This window comes from Leuciscus leuciscus (genome assembly GCF_965113295.1).
Source record: "Leuciscus leuciscus genome assembly, chromosome: 6".
Lineage (NCBI taxonomy): Eukaryota > Metazoa > Chordata > Actinopteri > Cypriniformes > Leuciscidae > Leuciscus > Leuciscus leuciscus.
In genome coordinates, this window is record NC_138730.1 from 29,210,688 (window position 1) to 29,225,226 (window position 14,539).

The 14,539-nt window shown below is 36.9% G+C and overlaps 2 protein-coding genes across 2 annotated transcripts in view; one reads left to right on the forward strand and one right to left on the reverse strand.

Annotated features, from left to right (window-relative positions):
• yes1 (YES proto-oncogene 1, Src family tyrosine kinase) overlaps window positions 1-6,878 on the forward strand; it is a 30,508-nt gene extending 23,630 nt beyond the window's left edge. Inside the window, exons 10-12 of the mRNA XM_082172321.1 lie at window positions 400-553; window positions 1,693-1,824; window positions 4,611-6,878. Of these exons, the coding sequence (XP_082028447.1) occupies window positions 400-553; window positions 1,693-1,824; window positions 4,611-4,819 (495 nt within the window). The 3' untranslated portion in view covers window positions 4,820-6,878. The remainder of the gene's footprint in view (window positions 1-399; window positions 554-1,692; window positions 1,825-4,610) is intronic.
• Window positions 6,879-7,011: 133 nt separating this feature from the next.
• On the reverse strand, window positions 7,012-12,318 carry clul1 (clusterin-like 1 (retinal)). Its single transcript, XM_082172322.1, has 7 exons — window positions 12,122-12,318; window positions 11,844-12,014; window positions 10,968-11,403; window positions 10,698-10,820; window positions 9,142-9,356; window positions 8,779-8,957; window positions 7,012-7,513 (listed from the first exon to the last, which is right to left on the reverse strand). Exons 1-7 carry the CDS (start codon window positions 12,200-12,202, stop codon window positions 7,498-7,500), a joined length of 1,221 nt encoding a protein of 406 aa, XP_082028448.1. The 5' UTR covers window positions 12,203-12,318; the 3' UTR covers window positions 7,012-7,497.
• Window positions 12,319-14,539: the final 2,221 nt, after the last annotated feature.

Here is a 14,539-nt window from a genome sequence, read left to right on the forward strand (position 1 = left end):
TTGAGCTCCCATCACTGCCGCATTGCTTGGCTGAGGCTTCAATCTCCCTCTCACATCTCAGCTTGCGAGGCGATGCTTATGAAAACCTTTTGGACAGTTTTTCAGTCTGAGATTGTTTGTTAAATTCCCTCAAGAATATTTCGTCCTGCTTTCTTCTTTTAAGCTTGTGTTCAGCATCCTGTTTGTAGATTTCACCCACACGCAGCTATTTGGAGCTGCTGTTTTCACATCTGAACATTGTTTTAAAATGTAGATTTGTAGCACCAAAACTTCAAACATGTATGCCCCCTTATCTGAACCCATAAATGCATCATTCTGACGCTCCTAAAATAGGATTTCCATGACAGGTTGATTTTTAAAAGCGTTTCTGGAGGCTTGATTTCCTGTTGTCTCGTCCAGATTGCAGATGGTATGGCCTTCATCGAGAGGATGAACTACATCCACAGAGACCTGAGGGCTGCTAACATCCTGGTGGGAGACAATCTGGTCTGCAAGATCGCCGACTTTGGCCTGGCTAGACTGATTGAAGACAATGAATACACTGCTAGACAAGGTATGTGGATGGAAATGCAATATTAACACTTTCTATAATTCGGCCTGAAGCGATAATTACATAATTTCCTGTTCATGATTTATCTGATTGCGGACATATTTGAAATAATCACGGTTATTATGCACTTTAAATTCGAATCACGTATTGCCATCTGACTAAGGGAATTTTAAATGAATATATAAATATTTCTGGTCTCTTTTTCCGGTACAGTAGTGTGTAATGTGAGCAGTGCATAATGTTATAAAATTATACAAAATTATATTATATTTCTATAATAATATTCTGCTGGGTTGTCAATGAATAGTGGATGAAGATAGTGGATCAAAAATAATTGAAACACTATTATTATTCTACCCCTGTGCAAATTCTATTTACAAAGCCTGAATGGAAATCACAGCATATATATTTTTAATTGTATAATTCCATGTTTAATGTGAATTAATGACTTTTTATAAGCACAAGTGACATGAACCAAAAAATGTTGTTCATCTGTAACTCAACCCATTATGGCCAAACATTATTATAAACCCTAAGCTTGATTTGAAAATGAAAGCAAGCTGGGAGGTTTTCATCCACAAAATCAGACCTTTACACAAAATATGCGTGGTGAAATATATAACTCTCAATCTTTAGTCTGGAACAATGCTGCTACTGGCAACAAAGCCATTGTGCTGGAAGTTACAAGGCAATCAGCATCTAATCATGCAGAATTACCTCAATTACTATCTGAATCCATTATCTCCCAGAATGCACTGTGATTGTGAAGAACAAGTTGACTTGCCATTACCTACATAAATTGATGATGATTTTTCCCTTCAGGGAGTCTTGAAAGCGCTAAGGCCTCTGGGCAGTAGAGAAAATGACACATGCATTTGCTTTTGTAGCTGTTTCACTAGTGTTCCTTCATGATCGATGTATGGAAAGGTTTTTTATAAACAGATTCTCACATTCCCTTCACTACTTTATCAATAATGGTAAATTACCCTTGGTAAATGGTAAAACAACTAAATGTCATATTATCCATTGAATTGAGTTGTATAGAAGTCAACGGGATGTTTTAAAATGCTGACATTTGCTTTTAGTAATAGCCATTGACTCTACTGCAGTAATTTAGAGATTGTGTGTCATTGTTCCTCTAGGAGCCAAGTTTCCCATTAAGTGGACTGCACCAGAGGCAGCGCTGTACGGCCGATTCACCATTAAATCTGACGTCTGGTCCTTCGGTATCCTGCTGACTGAGCTGGTGACCAAGGGCAGAGTGCCATATCCAGGTGAGAAATATTACATTTGATTCAGCAGTAAAAATATTTTTTTCCTCTCACTCATTGTATCATAATTGCACTTTAATTTGGTTTTAGGTAAACTTGTGTGCACATTTTAAGGGATAGTTTATCATTTACTTCCACTCATGTGGTTCCAAACCCATAAGACTTTTGTTAATCTTCAAAACACAAATTAAGATTTTTTTTTTTATTGAAACCTGAGAGGTTTCTGTCCCACCATTAAAAGTCTAGGTAACCAAAATGTAGAAGATCCAAAAAGGTCGTAATGGGCGCAGTTTAATCCAAGTTTTGTGAAGAGATATGATCTATTTGATGAACAGATTTAATTTTGGCTCTTTTTTTTCACATCTAAACAATAATCGGTACATGCATAAGCACATCACATATGGTAAACACGGAAGCTCAAACGTGCCTGCCTGATGCTCAAGAATCAATAAGGTTTGTTTGTGAGAGACACAGTAGCTTACATGTTAACCATATGTGATGTGCTCTATGTATGCGTTGGATAAAAAAAATAATATCTGTTTATCATATAAATGGATTTTATTTTCACAAGACTTGGATTAAACTGCTTGGATTATGACGCCGTTATGATCTTTTTGAGTCTTCTAAGTTTTGGTTACCTGGACTTTCAATGGAGGGACAGAAACCTCACAGGTTTCCTATTTTTTTTTGGGTGACCTATCCCATTAGTATCATACAGCACCAGACACACCTGAACCAGCTAATCATGGTCTTCAGGTTTACACAAAATGTACAGGCAGGTGTGTTCTAGCAGGATTGGTGGAACTCCAAACTGAGAGGTGCAGATACCACTGTGCCCCCTACTGGAGGAGAGAGGCACTGCTGGGTGTGTTATTACTACTCTGAAGGAGCCATCTGGCTGAGGCGGGCATGAAAGACTGACTGGGCACCAGTTCTTTTTTAACACCATCTGTCTCTTCCCTCTCTGCACTTGTCCCTCACACGGCCTAGTCTGTCATTTGTAGTGCTTACCTAAAGCATCTCACTGATGCTGCACATCACAAACCCAGTTAGGCTTTCATCAATCATTCAGTCGTACACTATTAGAGTCGGTCCATTATTGATGGACATCTGCTTCCATGCAGAGCGCTAGATAAGGCTGGATTAATGCAACAACTTTGTTCAAGTGCGGGGAAGTTTGGCATAGTGGTTAAAGATCTGGGCTGGTTGCCAAAGGTTTCTAGTTTTGAACCCCAGTAATTGAGATCCTTATTCCGTATTGTCTAGAATCACATTTTTGCTTTTTGAACAGATTATTCTGTTCACCAATGCAGCTTTCTAATTATTAAAAACAACGTTAATATTATTATTTATGATTATTCATAGGACTGCCGAAAAACCTAATTGATTACAGTTTTCTGTAATTTATTGTGCTTTAATCGTTCCTAACATTCAAATTTATCATGAATTTATTTTTGCATTGAATCTCCATATTAACCACACACAGTATTTTAAATATTTGTTTAATGGCCAGTGATACCAGTACTGATACAATTTCTGAGAATGCAGTGAATAATTACAGCCTGTAAATATTATAGTTAAACTGCAACTTATCAGACTGCTTTTATTTATAATTTATAAATAACACTAGCAAGAGGGTGTAGGGTAAAAACTCATGCTGCTTTAATTATTTTTAATGTTTAAATAGCAAAGATTAATCACAGAAAATAACGTTTTAATATTTCCAACCCCCAATTTTTTAATTACTGTTTGCAACAATTTTCTGTATTTCAAAATCTGATTTATGTGATTTGCATAGTTCCACTTTCAGCAGCCAGTACTCCAGTCTGCTAAAATTCCAATTCCTTTTAACCTCTCGATGATGCTCTGTGGCTTCTTTTTGCGCAAACAAATCGCTCGACTGGGTGTAAATACCACAAATTTTCATGTTTTTTTTTGCATAACCTGCAAGAATCGCTCGATTCCACTGCTGCCTCTGTAAACCGCTGATCAACACGTTTGGTGACACATTTCCTGCCTGGAGTTTTTGCGTTGCTCTGCAAAGTACGTCACCTGGATCGTTGGTCTGATTGGTTGAAGGACTATCCAATTGAGTCATTTGAACTATGCCCGTTTATCACGCCTCTTGTGCAGTAGAAAATACATGGCAGACTCCCCAGACTAATGTTCAATCTTAAAAGTTTGAGCTTGGTCCGGTTATAGCCAGACTAGGAAAATATGGCATTTGAAAATGGTCTTTATTGTAGTAGGTAAATAAGTAGTTTGATTCAATGTGATTAAACTAATCAGTTTGATTTAAAAACAATTTCATAGTGATTACAAATGTTTAGTAGTGTAAATACTGAAGTAATGGAGAAAGTTTATGATCTGTAATATGACAACCTTAATAGTCTTTAGCATTTCAGGAAATCCAGCAGCTTTTTAACTTTCCACTTAATATAAGATTTATTGATTTGAGTTAGCATTCGTAAGCCTTATTGTTGCGTGAGTCATTATGTAAGCAAGCGTAAATGAAAATGGGCTGAGCTCCCGAAAGGTCACTCTACATATGCGGCCCAGGAAAAGTCTCTTTCCCGTGAGAGAGCTCTTGAACACAGGCAATCTACTGCTTTACACATCCTTTCCTCTTACGTAGCACCAGACTTGTCTGTCCTCAACACTCCTGTCCTCTGTGGGTTCCAAGCGAAGTGTCTGCAGTAATTACACACCCCTCATATCCTGTCTGAGGCGGTCTGGATGCTGAACAGTGGGCGGTTGGACAAACTGACTCTGTATCAACTGTTTTTCAGGCATGGTGAACCGAGAAGTGTTGGAGCAGGTGGAGCGGGGCTACAGGATGCCGTGTCCTCAGGGCTGCCCGGAGTCGCTACACGAAATGATGCGGCTCTGTTGGAAGAAAGAGCCAGATGAGCGGCCCACCTTCGAGTACATCCAGTCCTTCCTGGAGGACTACTTTACCGCCACTGAGCCACAGTACCAGCCCGGAGACAACCTGTAGAGACCCTCTACGGGACCCAGAGACTCACCACCACGTGCTAATAAGCCACCAGGACGGTTCTCAAACCCATTGTGGCACTTCCTCCCAACAGCTCCCCTGCACACTTGTCCTTACAGAGATATGTGGTTGTTTTTGTTTCTTTTCCCACTCAAGAATCAAGTGTAAAAACTCTATTAGCAGATAAAACACACCTTTCACAGCATGGCTTTTGTCATCAGGCTGTCCTTTGCCTGAGGATGTGTGTGTGGTGGAGTTGATGAGGGCGACGTGTGTATGAGGGGGTTTGAAGCAGGACCACGTCATGCTCCCAGAACTCTGCTGGGCTGATACCCTGCATTGCAGACTGAGGGAGTTGTGAAAAAAAAGCGATGAGCTTTGTGCTGGTTCACAGTTGCACAAAATCAGCTTTTTTGTTTATTTTTTTTATCTATTTGTTTGTATTCTTTTCACCTGAACACTAAATCCTATTGTAAAATCAGTCTTTCTTATTTTAACGTGGTTCATTTGTCTTTTTCCCTTTTATTTAGTTTTTTAGTAGTTTGAGTAGTTTATTAAAAGTGACCAATAACTGTGGTTGAATCGGTTGAACCTAATTGCTGGGACGGGACTGTGGAAGTTAGAGAAAGACAAAAAGAGAGAGAGAGAGAGACATGAGGGCATTAGCCGTTCTGAATGTATGAGAGCTTAAGTTTGCGAACGATTGATTACAGGGGCAGATTTTTTCACTAAAACACTTTTATAGCAAATCATGATTTAAATTTTTTTAGTAGGTCTCTTAATTTCAGTTTCAATCTTTATGAGAGCTTGAATTCATATCCTGGGAGATGATTCATATTGAAAAGCCTTCACTAAATAATTTCTGACGACCAATTGCCATTTCAGCCAGCTGCTAATTTTCAAGCAAAAAGTCATTATTATAAATCTAATTTTTGTCTTGAATTATTCAACAGTAATTTAAGGAGAAAAACATTTTATTAACAAAACACCAGACCTGAGCAGTCCAAACATCATTCCTCACGCTGCTGTTGAGACCTGACAAGTCTTAATATCACAACAGCAATGCCTGAGTTTCTTTTTTACACGCATCAGCACCGACACTGCCAGGTTTGCGTTTTTCGTGCCAACACATTTGTAGTGTTGCCAACCTCTTGGTACAAATTCATTGTTCTCTCATGTACACTCCAATAAATGAACCAGAGAGATTTATAGATCTTCCACAGTTTATTTCATACATAAATATTTAAGTATATTTCAAGAGAGGCATGGTTTCTTCATTCTGACATACGAATGTGAATTTGCTCAAAAAATTCTTTCAAACAGATCCATTTGTTTTAGACTCTTTTGTAAGTTTCTTGAACAGGAATCAGAATTGCATAAAGCCTTTTTTAACTCGTTCACCACGATGTACCATGTTTGCTGCTGGTGGAGTCGTTGCATTTCCTGGTTAGGCATCGATCACTGTGAAATATTCAGGTACTACAGATTAAGAACATTTACCAACCAAAGTTTGATGAAATCACTAAAAAGAAAAATGGTACAAGTCTAATGGAGGGTAAAATAGACATCAGTTTTTGCACCACTATTACAGATTTAGTCTTAATGTTCGATTTTGGTCTTGTATTTTCTGTAACGGGTTCATTTCATCCGTGACAAGGAATTGAATGCACTTGAGATGAATCGGACGGATATCTTTTGGAGGGTTAATTTGTTGATTTCTTCTCCCCTTTGTCGTGTAGCTTTTCATATATGTAGAGAGGCCTTGCTTTTGTCCTTCCTGTACGTGAGCCCTTTGTCCTAGGGACTTTTTTTGTGTCCTGTCGTTATCCTGGACATCACCTAAACATCTTTCCCATCATCGCCTCCTGTTTTACAAGGGCTACAGGCAAGTTTGAGCAAAACTCTTTTGTCGATTTTTGTTTCTTCGTGTCAAAAAAGAGAAAGTACTCTGATATGAGGTGATGGTCTCCGCTGCAGAGTTTTAATGACATTGTTGTGAAAATGGTTACGATTACTAATCTGAAGAATTTGTACAGTAAAAAATAAAGTTTTACGTAATGATTTTAAGCGTATGTGGGTTATTTGCAAATCATGATTTGTGTTTTTGTTCAGACATTTGTGAAATTGTTTTATCAGTTGAACATTTTTAGATGGATCGTTTTGAACTGGGACTGAACGGAAACATATGGAAGCCCTTTTCTACGTGAGAGGAAAAAAGGTAATCATGTATGACTTTTGTAGTACTTCATAATACTTGAAGGATTGCATAGAAACATTCCCGATAATTGAATTAAACGTTTATAGTATTAAGTGAACACACATAGGCCTATTGATGCAAGTAACTAGGCAAATGGTTTTGCACTAAAAGTAAATGATTATTTTAAGCAGTGATTATTCAGTAATGTCTGTTTACAATCACACAGTGATATATTTAAATATATATATGTTATAAGTACATTTCAGACAAACTGATGTATAAGTCATTTAACACAAAACAAGATTCAATTGCAGCTATTTGGAACCTGTCACATCACACCATAAATAAATGGCAATACTTGCAATAACTTAAACTAAATAGCCCAAAGCATAAAATACAAGTAAACACACAATATATAGCTGTGTACTCTTTAGCAGTGTACCCTGGTTAGTGCTTGGATGAAAACTGATGACTTCTAGTTTGATTACACATCCTCATGCCTAAAAAAAAAAGAAAAGAAAAGAAAAAAAACATTGTTAGAGCAGAGTCATGTGAGCATTAAGGGCAGGCCCGTTCACACCAAGAACGATAACTATATTTGAGTCATTCTGATTATTCTTGGTGTGCGCTTCAGTTTGTCATCTGTCGATATAAATGCCTTGAGCTCTTTAAAGCAGGATGGACTGTCAATGTCTTATCGTTCATCGGCTGAAAAAAAATAAAGTTCTGAAAGTGCTTCCAACGGTATCGTTCCTCTCTGCTGTTATTGTTATACTTGTGGTGTGGACTACTTTTTTATATTTAGAATGATTAATTTAAAGTGAACTATATCTTTATCTTTATCATTATCGTCCTTTGAATGAACCAGTATGAACAGGCGTTTGGACTCACTACATAGTCTACAGAAAAACAACCTGGTTTTTGTGCCAAAATCATTTATGCCATACTTTTTGACTTGAAGGTCCCCTGAACTCTGTTCTTCATTAAAACAATAATTATTCAAGGGGTTGATTATTCATCTAATTGTTAAATATGGAACAGTTTATTGAACATTTAGAACATGTATAACAAAATATAAAAGAAAATAAAAAAAAGCTAAGTTTGCATATATTGTATGTTTTTGTATCGCTCTTGAGTGATATAGTATGATATAGTGAGAATTTAGGGATTCCACACCTTAATTTTATTCAGGAATCAAATGCAATTTGATGCATATGTTATTTATATAGCAAAAAATAAGATACAATTCTAATAGCTTGTAATATAAATATCAGTTGTCACTCTGTTTCTTAATAATATGTCTTACTAAGATGATATTTAAATGATTAGTTTTATGATCAAAGCTATGTTGTTTTAATTTTGGGAGGCAAACATATAATGCAATACAGTACAATGATGATTGAGATAAATAAACATCCGTCAAAAGCCTGTTATATTTTTTTACTTGCTAAAAAACTATGAACGATCAATTGGAGTGCAGAAGACATGTAGAGGTTTAAGTACAAAACATTTTTCAGCAAAGTTTGGATCATGTTAACAATTTAGAAGACTGAGCAATTCATGTATCAAATATGATACAGTAGACTTTAAAGGGTTAATTATTTATTAATTTCAAATTTGAAATACTTTTAAGTCATCCTGTCTCCCCCTGGTTGAGAAATGATTTATGTGATTGAACTGAGTAGTATTCTCTTTATGAGATATGAACCTGTCCCTGTGAAATGTGTGAAGTATTCTGACATTGTTTAATTGTAAAGTGTCTGACCTGGCCATCTGCTTGTACACGCCCAGAGCCTCCTGTGCCACATACTGGATGAAGGCGGGATCCTGCAGCCTGAGACCCGCAGGAACGGTCAGGGTGAGAGTGGGGGAGTTTAGAATATTCACTTCCACTGTAGTGACTTCTGCTGGAGTGTTGCTGCTCTCCTCAGTCTGTGCCACCACCTTGTTGTTTGGGGTCAACAGATTTAGTATCTGACTTTTTTTCTACCACTACTGTGTTTATTTCACTTTTTCTCACCTACTGAATAATTACCATTGTGCTACATGTCCAAAATACCATAGTATTACCATGTTACTATGCCTAAATCAATGGTAATACCATGCTACTTTTTTGTTAGTGTCTCACCGTGGCAATGCTGAAGATGCTCTCGGGAGTGGTGGAGTTATTGGCGAGCTCAGTCACCCACCCAAAGTCGGAGGCCATGTTGCTGAGCCAGCTGATGGTGTCGTCAGTATGACGTTGCACGATTCCCAGCACCTCCTCATACTGCTGCTTTGACGCCTCCAACAGCTGAGAGGCCTCATCCAACTCGACGTGGAGCTCTCTTACATTTGGGCAATCTGGCACGCAATAAGCATTTGACATGATCAATATGACTGGTAAGGGTTAATGGGACAGTTCAAGCAAAAATGAAATTCTGTCATCATTCACCAAAGACGATAACTAGAACGATAAAGTTTGGTTTTGTCCACACCACAATTATAATAACAATAATAGCACAGAGGAACAATATTGCACAGAGGAACTGCAGCACGTACTTATAATAAACAATGTTATTGTGTGCTGGAGTGACTGTGGAACATTTGTAGAGCTTGCGTGATTAAAAATAAATGTAAGTCAATGGAGACATGACTTGTAAAAATTCATTTGTAGAGCTCTCTAATCATAACTGTTACTAGTAAGAATTTAATATGGGGCGCCGTTTGTAAAGCGGCTCACGCTGAAAATAACAGCAACATTTTGTCACATTTAGCTTCAAACGATGTTTAAAAAACTGGTATGAATTTTTGACGGTCACTTTTTAGCACATTTACAACAATATTTGTCAACTTAGAGATATTTGAAATAGTTCAATCTAAATATTAAATGTTACACCTAAATGTTAAATCTAAATGTTAAATCTAAATCTAAATATTAAATCTAAATCTAAATGTTAAATCTAAATGTTAAATCTAAATATTAAATCTAAATGTTAAATATAAATCTAAATGTTGAATCTAAATGTTAAATATAAATGTTGAATCTAAATGTTTCGGGTGAAACTAAATATTTAACTAATATGCACATTTAGATTTGATAAATGATAAACATTTAGAGTCTAGATTTAGATTTAGATTTAACATTTAGATTTAGATTTAACATTTAGATTTAGATTTAGATTTAACATTTAGATTTCACATTTAGATTAAGATTTAACATTTAGATTTAGCATTTAGGTGTAACATTTAATATTTAGATTTAACTATTTCAAATATCTCTAAGTTGACAAATATTGTTGTAAATGTGCTAAAAAGTGACCGTCAAAAATTCATACCAGTTTTTTAAACATTGTTTGAAGCTAAATGTGACAAAATGTTGCTGTTATTTTCAGCGTGAGCCGCTTTACAAACAGCGCCCCATTATTTAACTGAAGAACTCTATTTTAATTGTTACTAGTAAAAATGCAATTAAATTACATTTAAAACTAAAGCTAAAATTACATTAAAAACTAAAACGGTTTGCCATAGTTCTCGAAATCAACTGACTGACTCAGATCTAGTAGTACGGTTATCAGTGAATAATGTCTTAAACAAGACTGTGGTCTATTCCTCACACTTCTAAAGAGCTGTAAACACAGGTTACATGGATTTCTATATGGAGAACTATCCATTTGACTAATTGATGTGAGCATGTGCTCTTACCAGTAAACAAAGTTCCCTGACAGGCCTCACACTTGCTCTGCAGCTGCCAGCACTCTGAGGACTGTCTGCGCAGATCTCTGCACAGTCTCCTGTTCTGCAGAAACTGAGGGAAGAGTTTCTTCTCTGGGGTAAATACAGACACATGTAGAGAGAGTTAAGGCCTGTTCACACCAACGGACATTAATGCTCTGTTTTTTTACATAAACTTGTGTGTGTAAATGACAGAATTTTGCTTGACTGATTTATCCCAAATGTATCAGGTTCAAGCACCTTTCTCCTTCGGTGTCTTCTCCACAACATCATGAATGTCACTGAAGGCTTGTGTGATTACAGCCCCAAACTCCTCCAACACATTTCTCCCAAAGTCAAAGAAGGACTCCAGCACATCGTCCAGGCCCACACCCTCCAGAAAGGCAGAATCCAGAGCTTTGTTGGCAGGCTTGAGAGCCAGCTCACTCTCTTTGTCTTCCTGAAGCTCAGGGCTGAAGGCTCTGCGTAGGGCCTGGTCCAGCTCATGGTGAAAGTGGGAGACCAGCACTGCACTACGATTGACCAGGGTTCCCACTTTGGTGAGGAGGTTGCTGAAGGAGTCCTCAATTCTCACCACCTCCAGGTCAGGATTCTCTGCGCTCTGGTTCAACGCTACCTCATCCCGAGCATCACGAGGGCCAAAGCGAGAGCTCAGTTTTTGGAAGAAGTTTTGTAGCTGTGGAAAACAGGAAAATAGTCAAACTGAAGATGATTTCATTGTATCCCACTACTATTTTGCTACATTTTTTTTCAGTGCATTGTACCACCACTTTTGTATGAGTAGACGGATTGGATGTAGTGAGAATCAAGCACAGATAAATATGGTGTATTTGGTTACACTTTATTTTAAGGTGTCCGTGTGACAGTGTAACTATGCATTATAATGTAATAATAATTAACTACATGTTCTATAGGGTTATGATTAGGGTCCGGTTTAAGGTTAGTTACGTCATGTAATTGTTATTTGTTACTACTATAGCAAGCACATGTAACGTGTAACAAAGACACCGTAAAATAAGGTGTTACTGTGTATTTCTACTGAGTAGTTAACCTAACCATCTCTCTCAGGGGTTATACTCGGCATTAAAATGGTAAAGGTGGAGGAGAATGCTTTACCTTATTGGTGAAGGTGGCGAATCCACGGCGGCAGCTGTTGGTATAGAAGTTCTTACAGGTGTGCTCAAGACATGGTCGACATTCCTCCCAGGAGGACTTTAGAGAATCTTTGCACTGCTGCTTGGCTTCATTCAGCTTCTTTTCTACATCCTGTGCAATCTCTGCTGCCCCCTGATGGTGTCAGAAGCCATTTAACAAGGTATTTAATATTATGTTTAACATCAGTAGAAAAACTATTAGGCTAATTTTAGTTTCTTAAAAAAAGATTGTTCACTGACTTTTTTCTTCTCCCCGCTGTGCATGAGAGACTTCATGAGGTTTGCGTGTTTCTCTTCATTACTGGCCATCACCTCCTTCATTTCTTTGATTCCGTACAGTGCCTTGCTGACCTCCTGATCCACTAGCTTCTCCCCTTCCAGAGACAGGCCTAAAAGACCATCATATTTCAGGACATTTAGATGTCATAAGATTGTTCCCTGGCTTTAGTGTATTCATTTATGATATGAATCTCTTTAGCAATATAGGATGCACTCACGTTTGAGAGTGTTGGCTGATATCGGAGGAAGGGTGGTATCAGGGGCACAATGAAAGACCCCCAGAGACGCCAGTAAAACCAGAGAAAAGATCAACGCCCTCATCTTCGGCAACTTTGACAGGCTCAAAGAAAAAACAATGCCTGTAAATAACAAATAATTATTTAATTTTCCGAATGATGCTTTTTTTAGTATAGGCCTACATTTTATTTTTTGGACTGAACATTGTTATTTCCAAGTGGCATTAATCAATAGGCCTACTTCTCTTATAGGGCACTAGGTGGTTCTTAGACTTTCATAAAATAGTTGCAGGTGATTTTTGAAAGGTAATATATGTAATACACAATAAAACATATTTGACTTTTCTCACCTTTTAATTCCACAATCAGTGTTCATCCCAGCAAACACAGAACATTAGTAGGCCTATTTGGTTCCCGTTTGGTTATTTTTTTGAGAACCAAATAATAATGTTCTAGGAACATTCTTTTTAGTTTTTTTTTTTTTTTTTTTTTTGCAACCATAACGTTCCCAGAACATTTGCATGGTGGTTATTTTTAAATAACCCCAAAATTACTTATACAGAACGTTCCATAATGGTAATTTTTTTTGGTTGTTGTTCATATAGTTGAAATGTGATCAATCGAAAAGCGTTAGATAAATCCAACTTTATAGTTAAAATATTAAGCCAATGTTACGCTTAGAGTGAAAAGCACAGCAATTATAAATTCGTGGGTTTGTTTCTATTTTCATTTTACGATGCACGCGCTTCTCCAGCACGTGCTTTCACCTGTCTTCCACAAAACAAAACAAATGTTTTAATGGCTGATTGAAAAATGTCCGTTTATCAATATCTTGAATAATTACTTATAATATATGTTAGAGTAAATATATGTGTTCGGGTAGATTTGACAGCCTTACTGAAGAGAACATGATGTTAATCGAGAAGGTTTTGTTTACGGACCAAAATAAGCATGTCCCGCTAGCTGTACAATTCAGAGCTAAGAATTACATGCATCCTATTTAGTCAAATCCTTGTTTGTTCATTTTTTTAGGTCTGTGATTGTGAATAAATTTCATATTTTAAAAATCATAGATTGTGTTGAAGTCATTGTTTTTTGGCACTAAAGAAATGTAACAACTTTCCTGGCTAACCAAAAACAGACATTAAAAAAAAAACGTGCTGGGAACCAAAAATTGTTAGCTGGGATCCACCTATTTTTAAGCGAATTTTGGGATGGGCATCGTATAAAAACATTGGATGGAAACGCCAAGATACGCATAAAGTCCAAAAATGCCAATAAGCACCACTGTGTGGCGCTACACCTTATGAGAAAACCGTTCAGGTGAAATTCGCTGTTTTATGACCTTCAGGCAATACATCTCTGTAACTAGTCAATCTCTGTCATTCTTTATTCTATGCGGTCAGTTTGTGTTAGTATCTTTGTATCTAATCTATGTTTTCCACTTAAAGAGAGCCAACTGATATCTAGAAGTTTCTTTCAGGGATTAAGGAGGCAGCATATGTAATAGCCTACATTATGCAGTTTAAAACGTTACAGAATGTGCTATGACTTAATATAGAGCCAAACAAGTCTTGTGACTATAAACAGATATATATGAGGTGTTATTGAAGGCAAAGCATTCTCTATACTGATTCTCACACTATAAAATATAATCCATAGAGGTAATCCAGAAAAAAACGATGTTAAAAATTCAAGAAACATATTGAAATACCACCAGAAGTTCACAGGTTCACCAGCTTTACCTCATGGCCATCTGTTGTCTTAAATGAACACAACAGAGCCGCCACATTTGGCAAGTTGAAGTCAAAAGCTAATGTTGTAAAGCTGTCACATTTTATGGCATATGTCATGAGTGCTGGTAAAACAATCAGTACATAATTTTCTGCCATTATTTACGCCTCAGTTCGATCAGCAGGGTGTTACACAATAGTGTCTGCATTAGTCAAAAATAGGATGTGCTTTTAAATCCATAGAATCACTGCTTAAGTGATGAACAAGTAAAGGTAACTTTACATGCAGCTAACTTTATACTGTATGTATAAAATTAGCGCTATTCTAACATCCAAAAATTATCTAGAATAAATGTGCATGCCTAATTGCTTGTATTCATTATTAATGCTTTTGTTATTAGATCATCAAT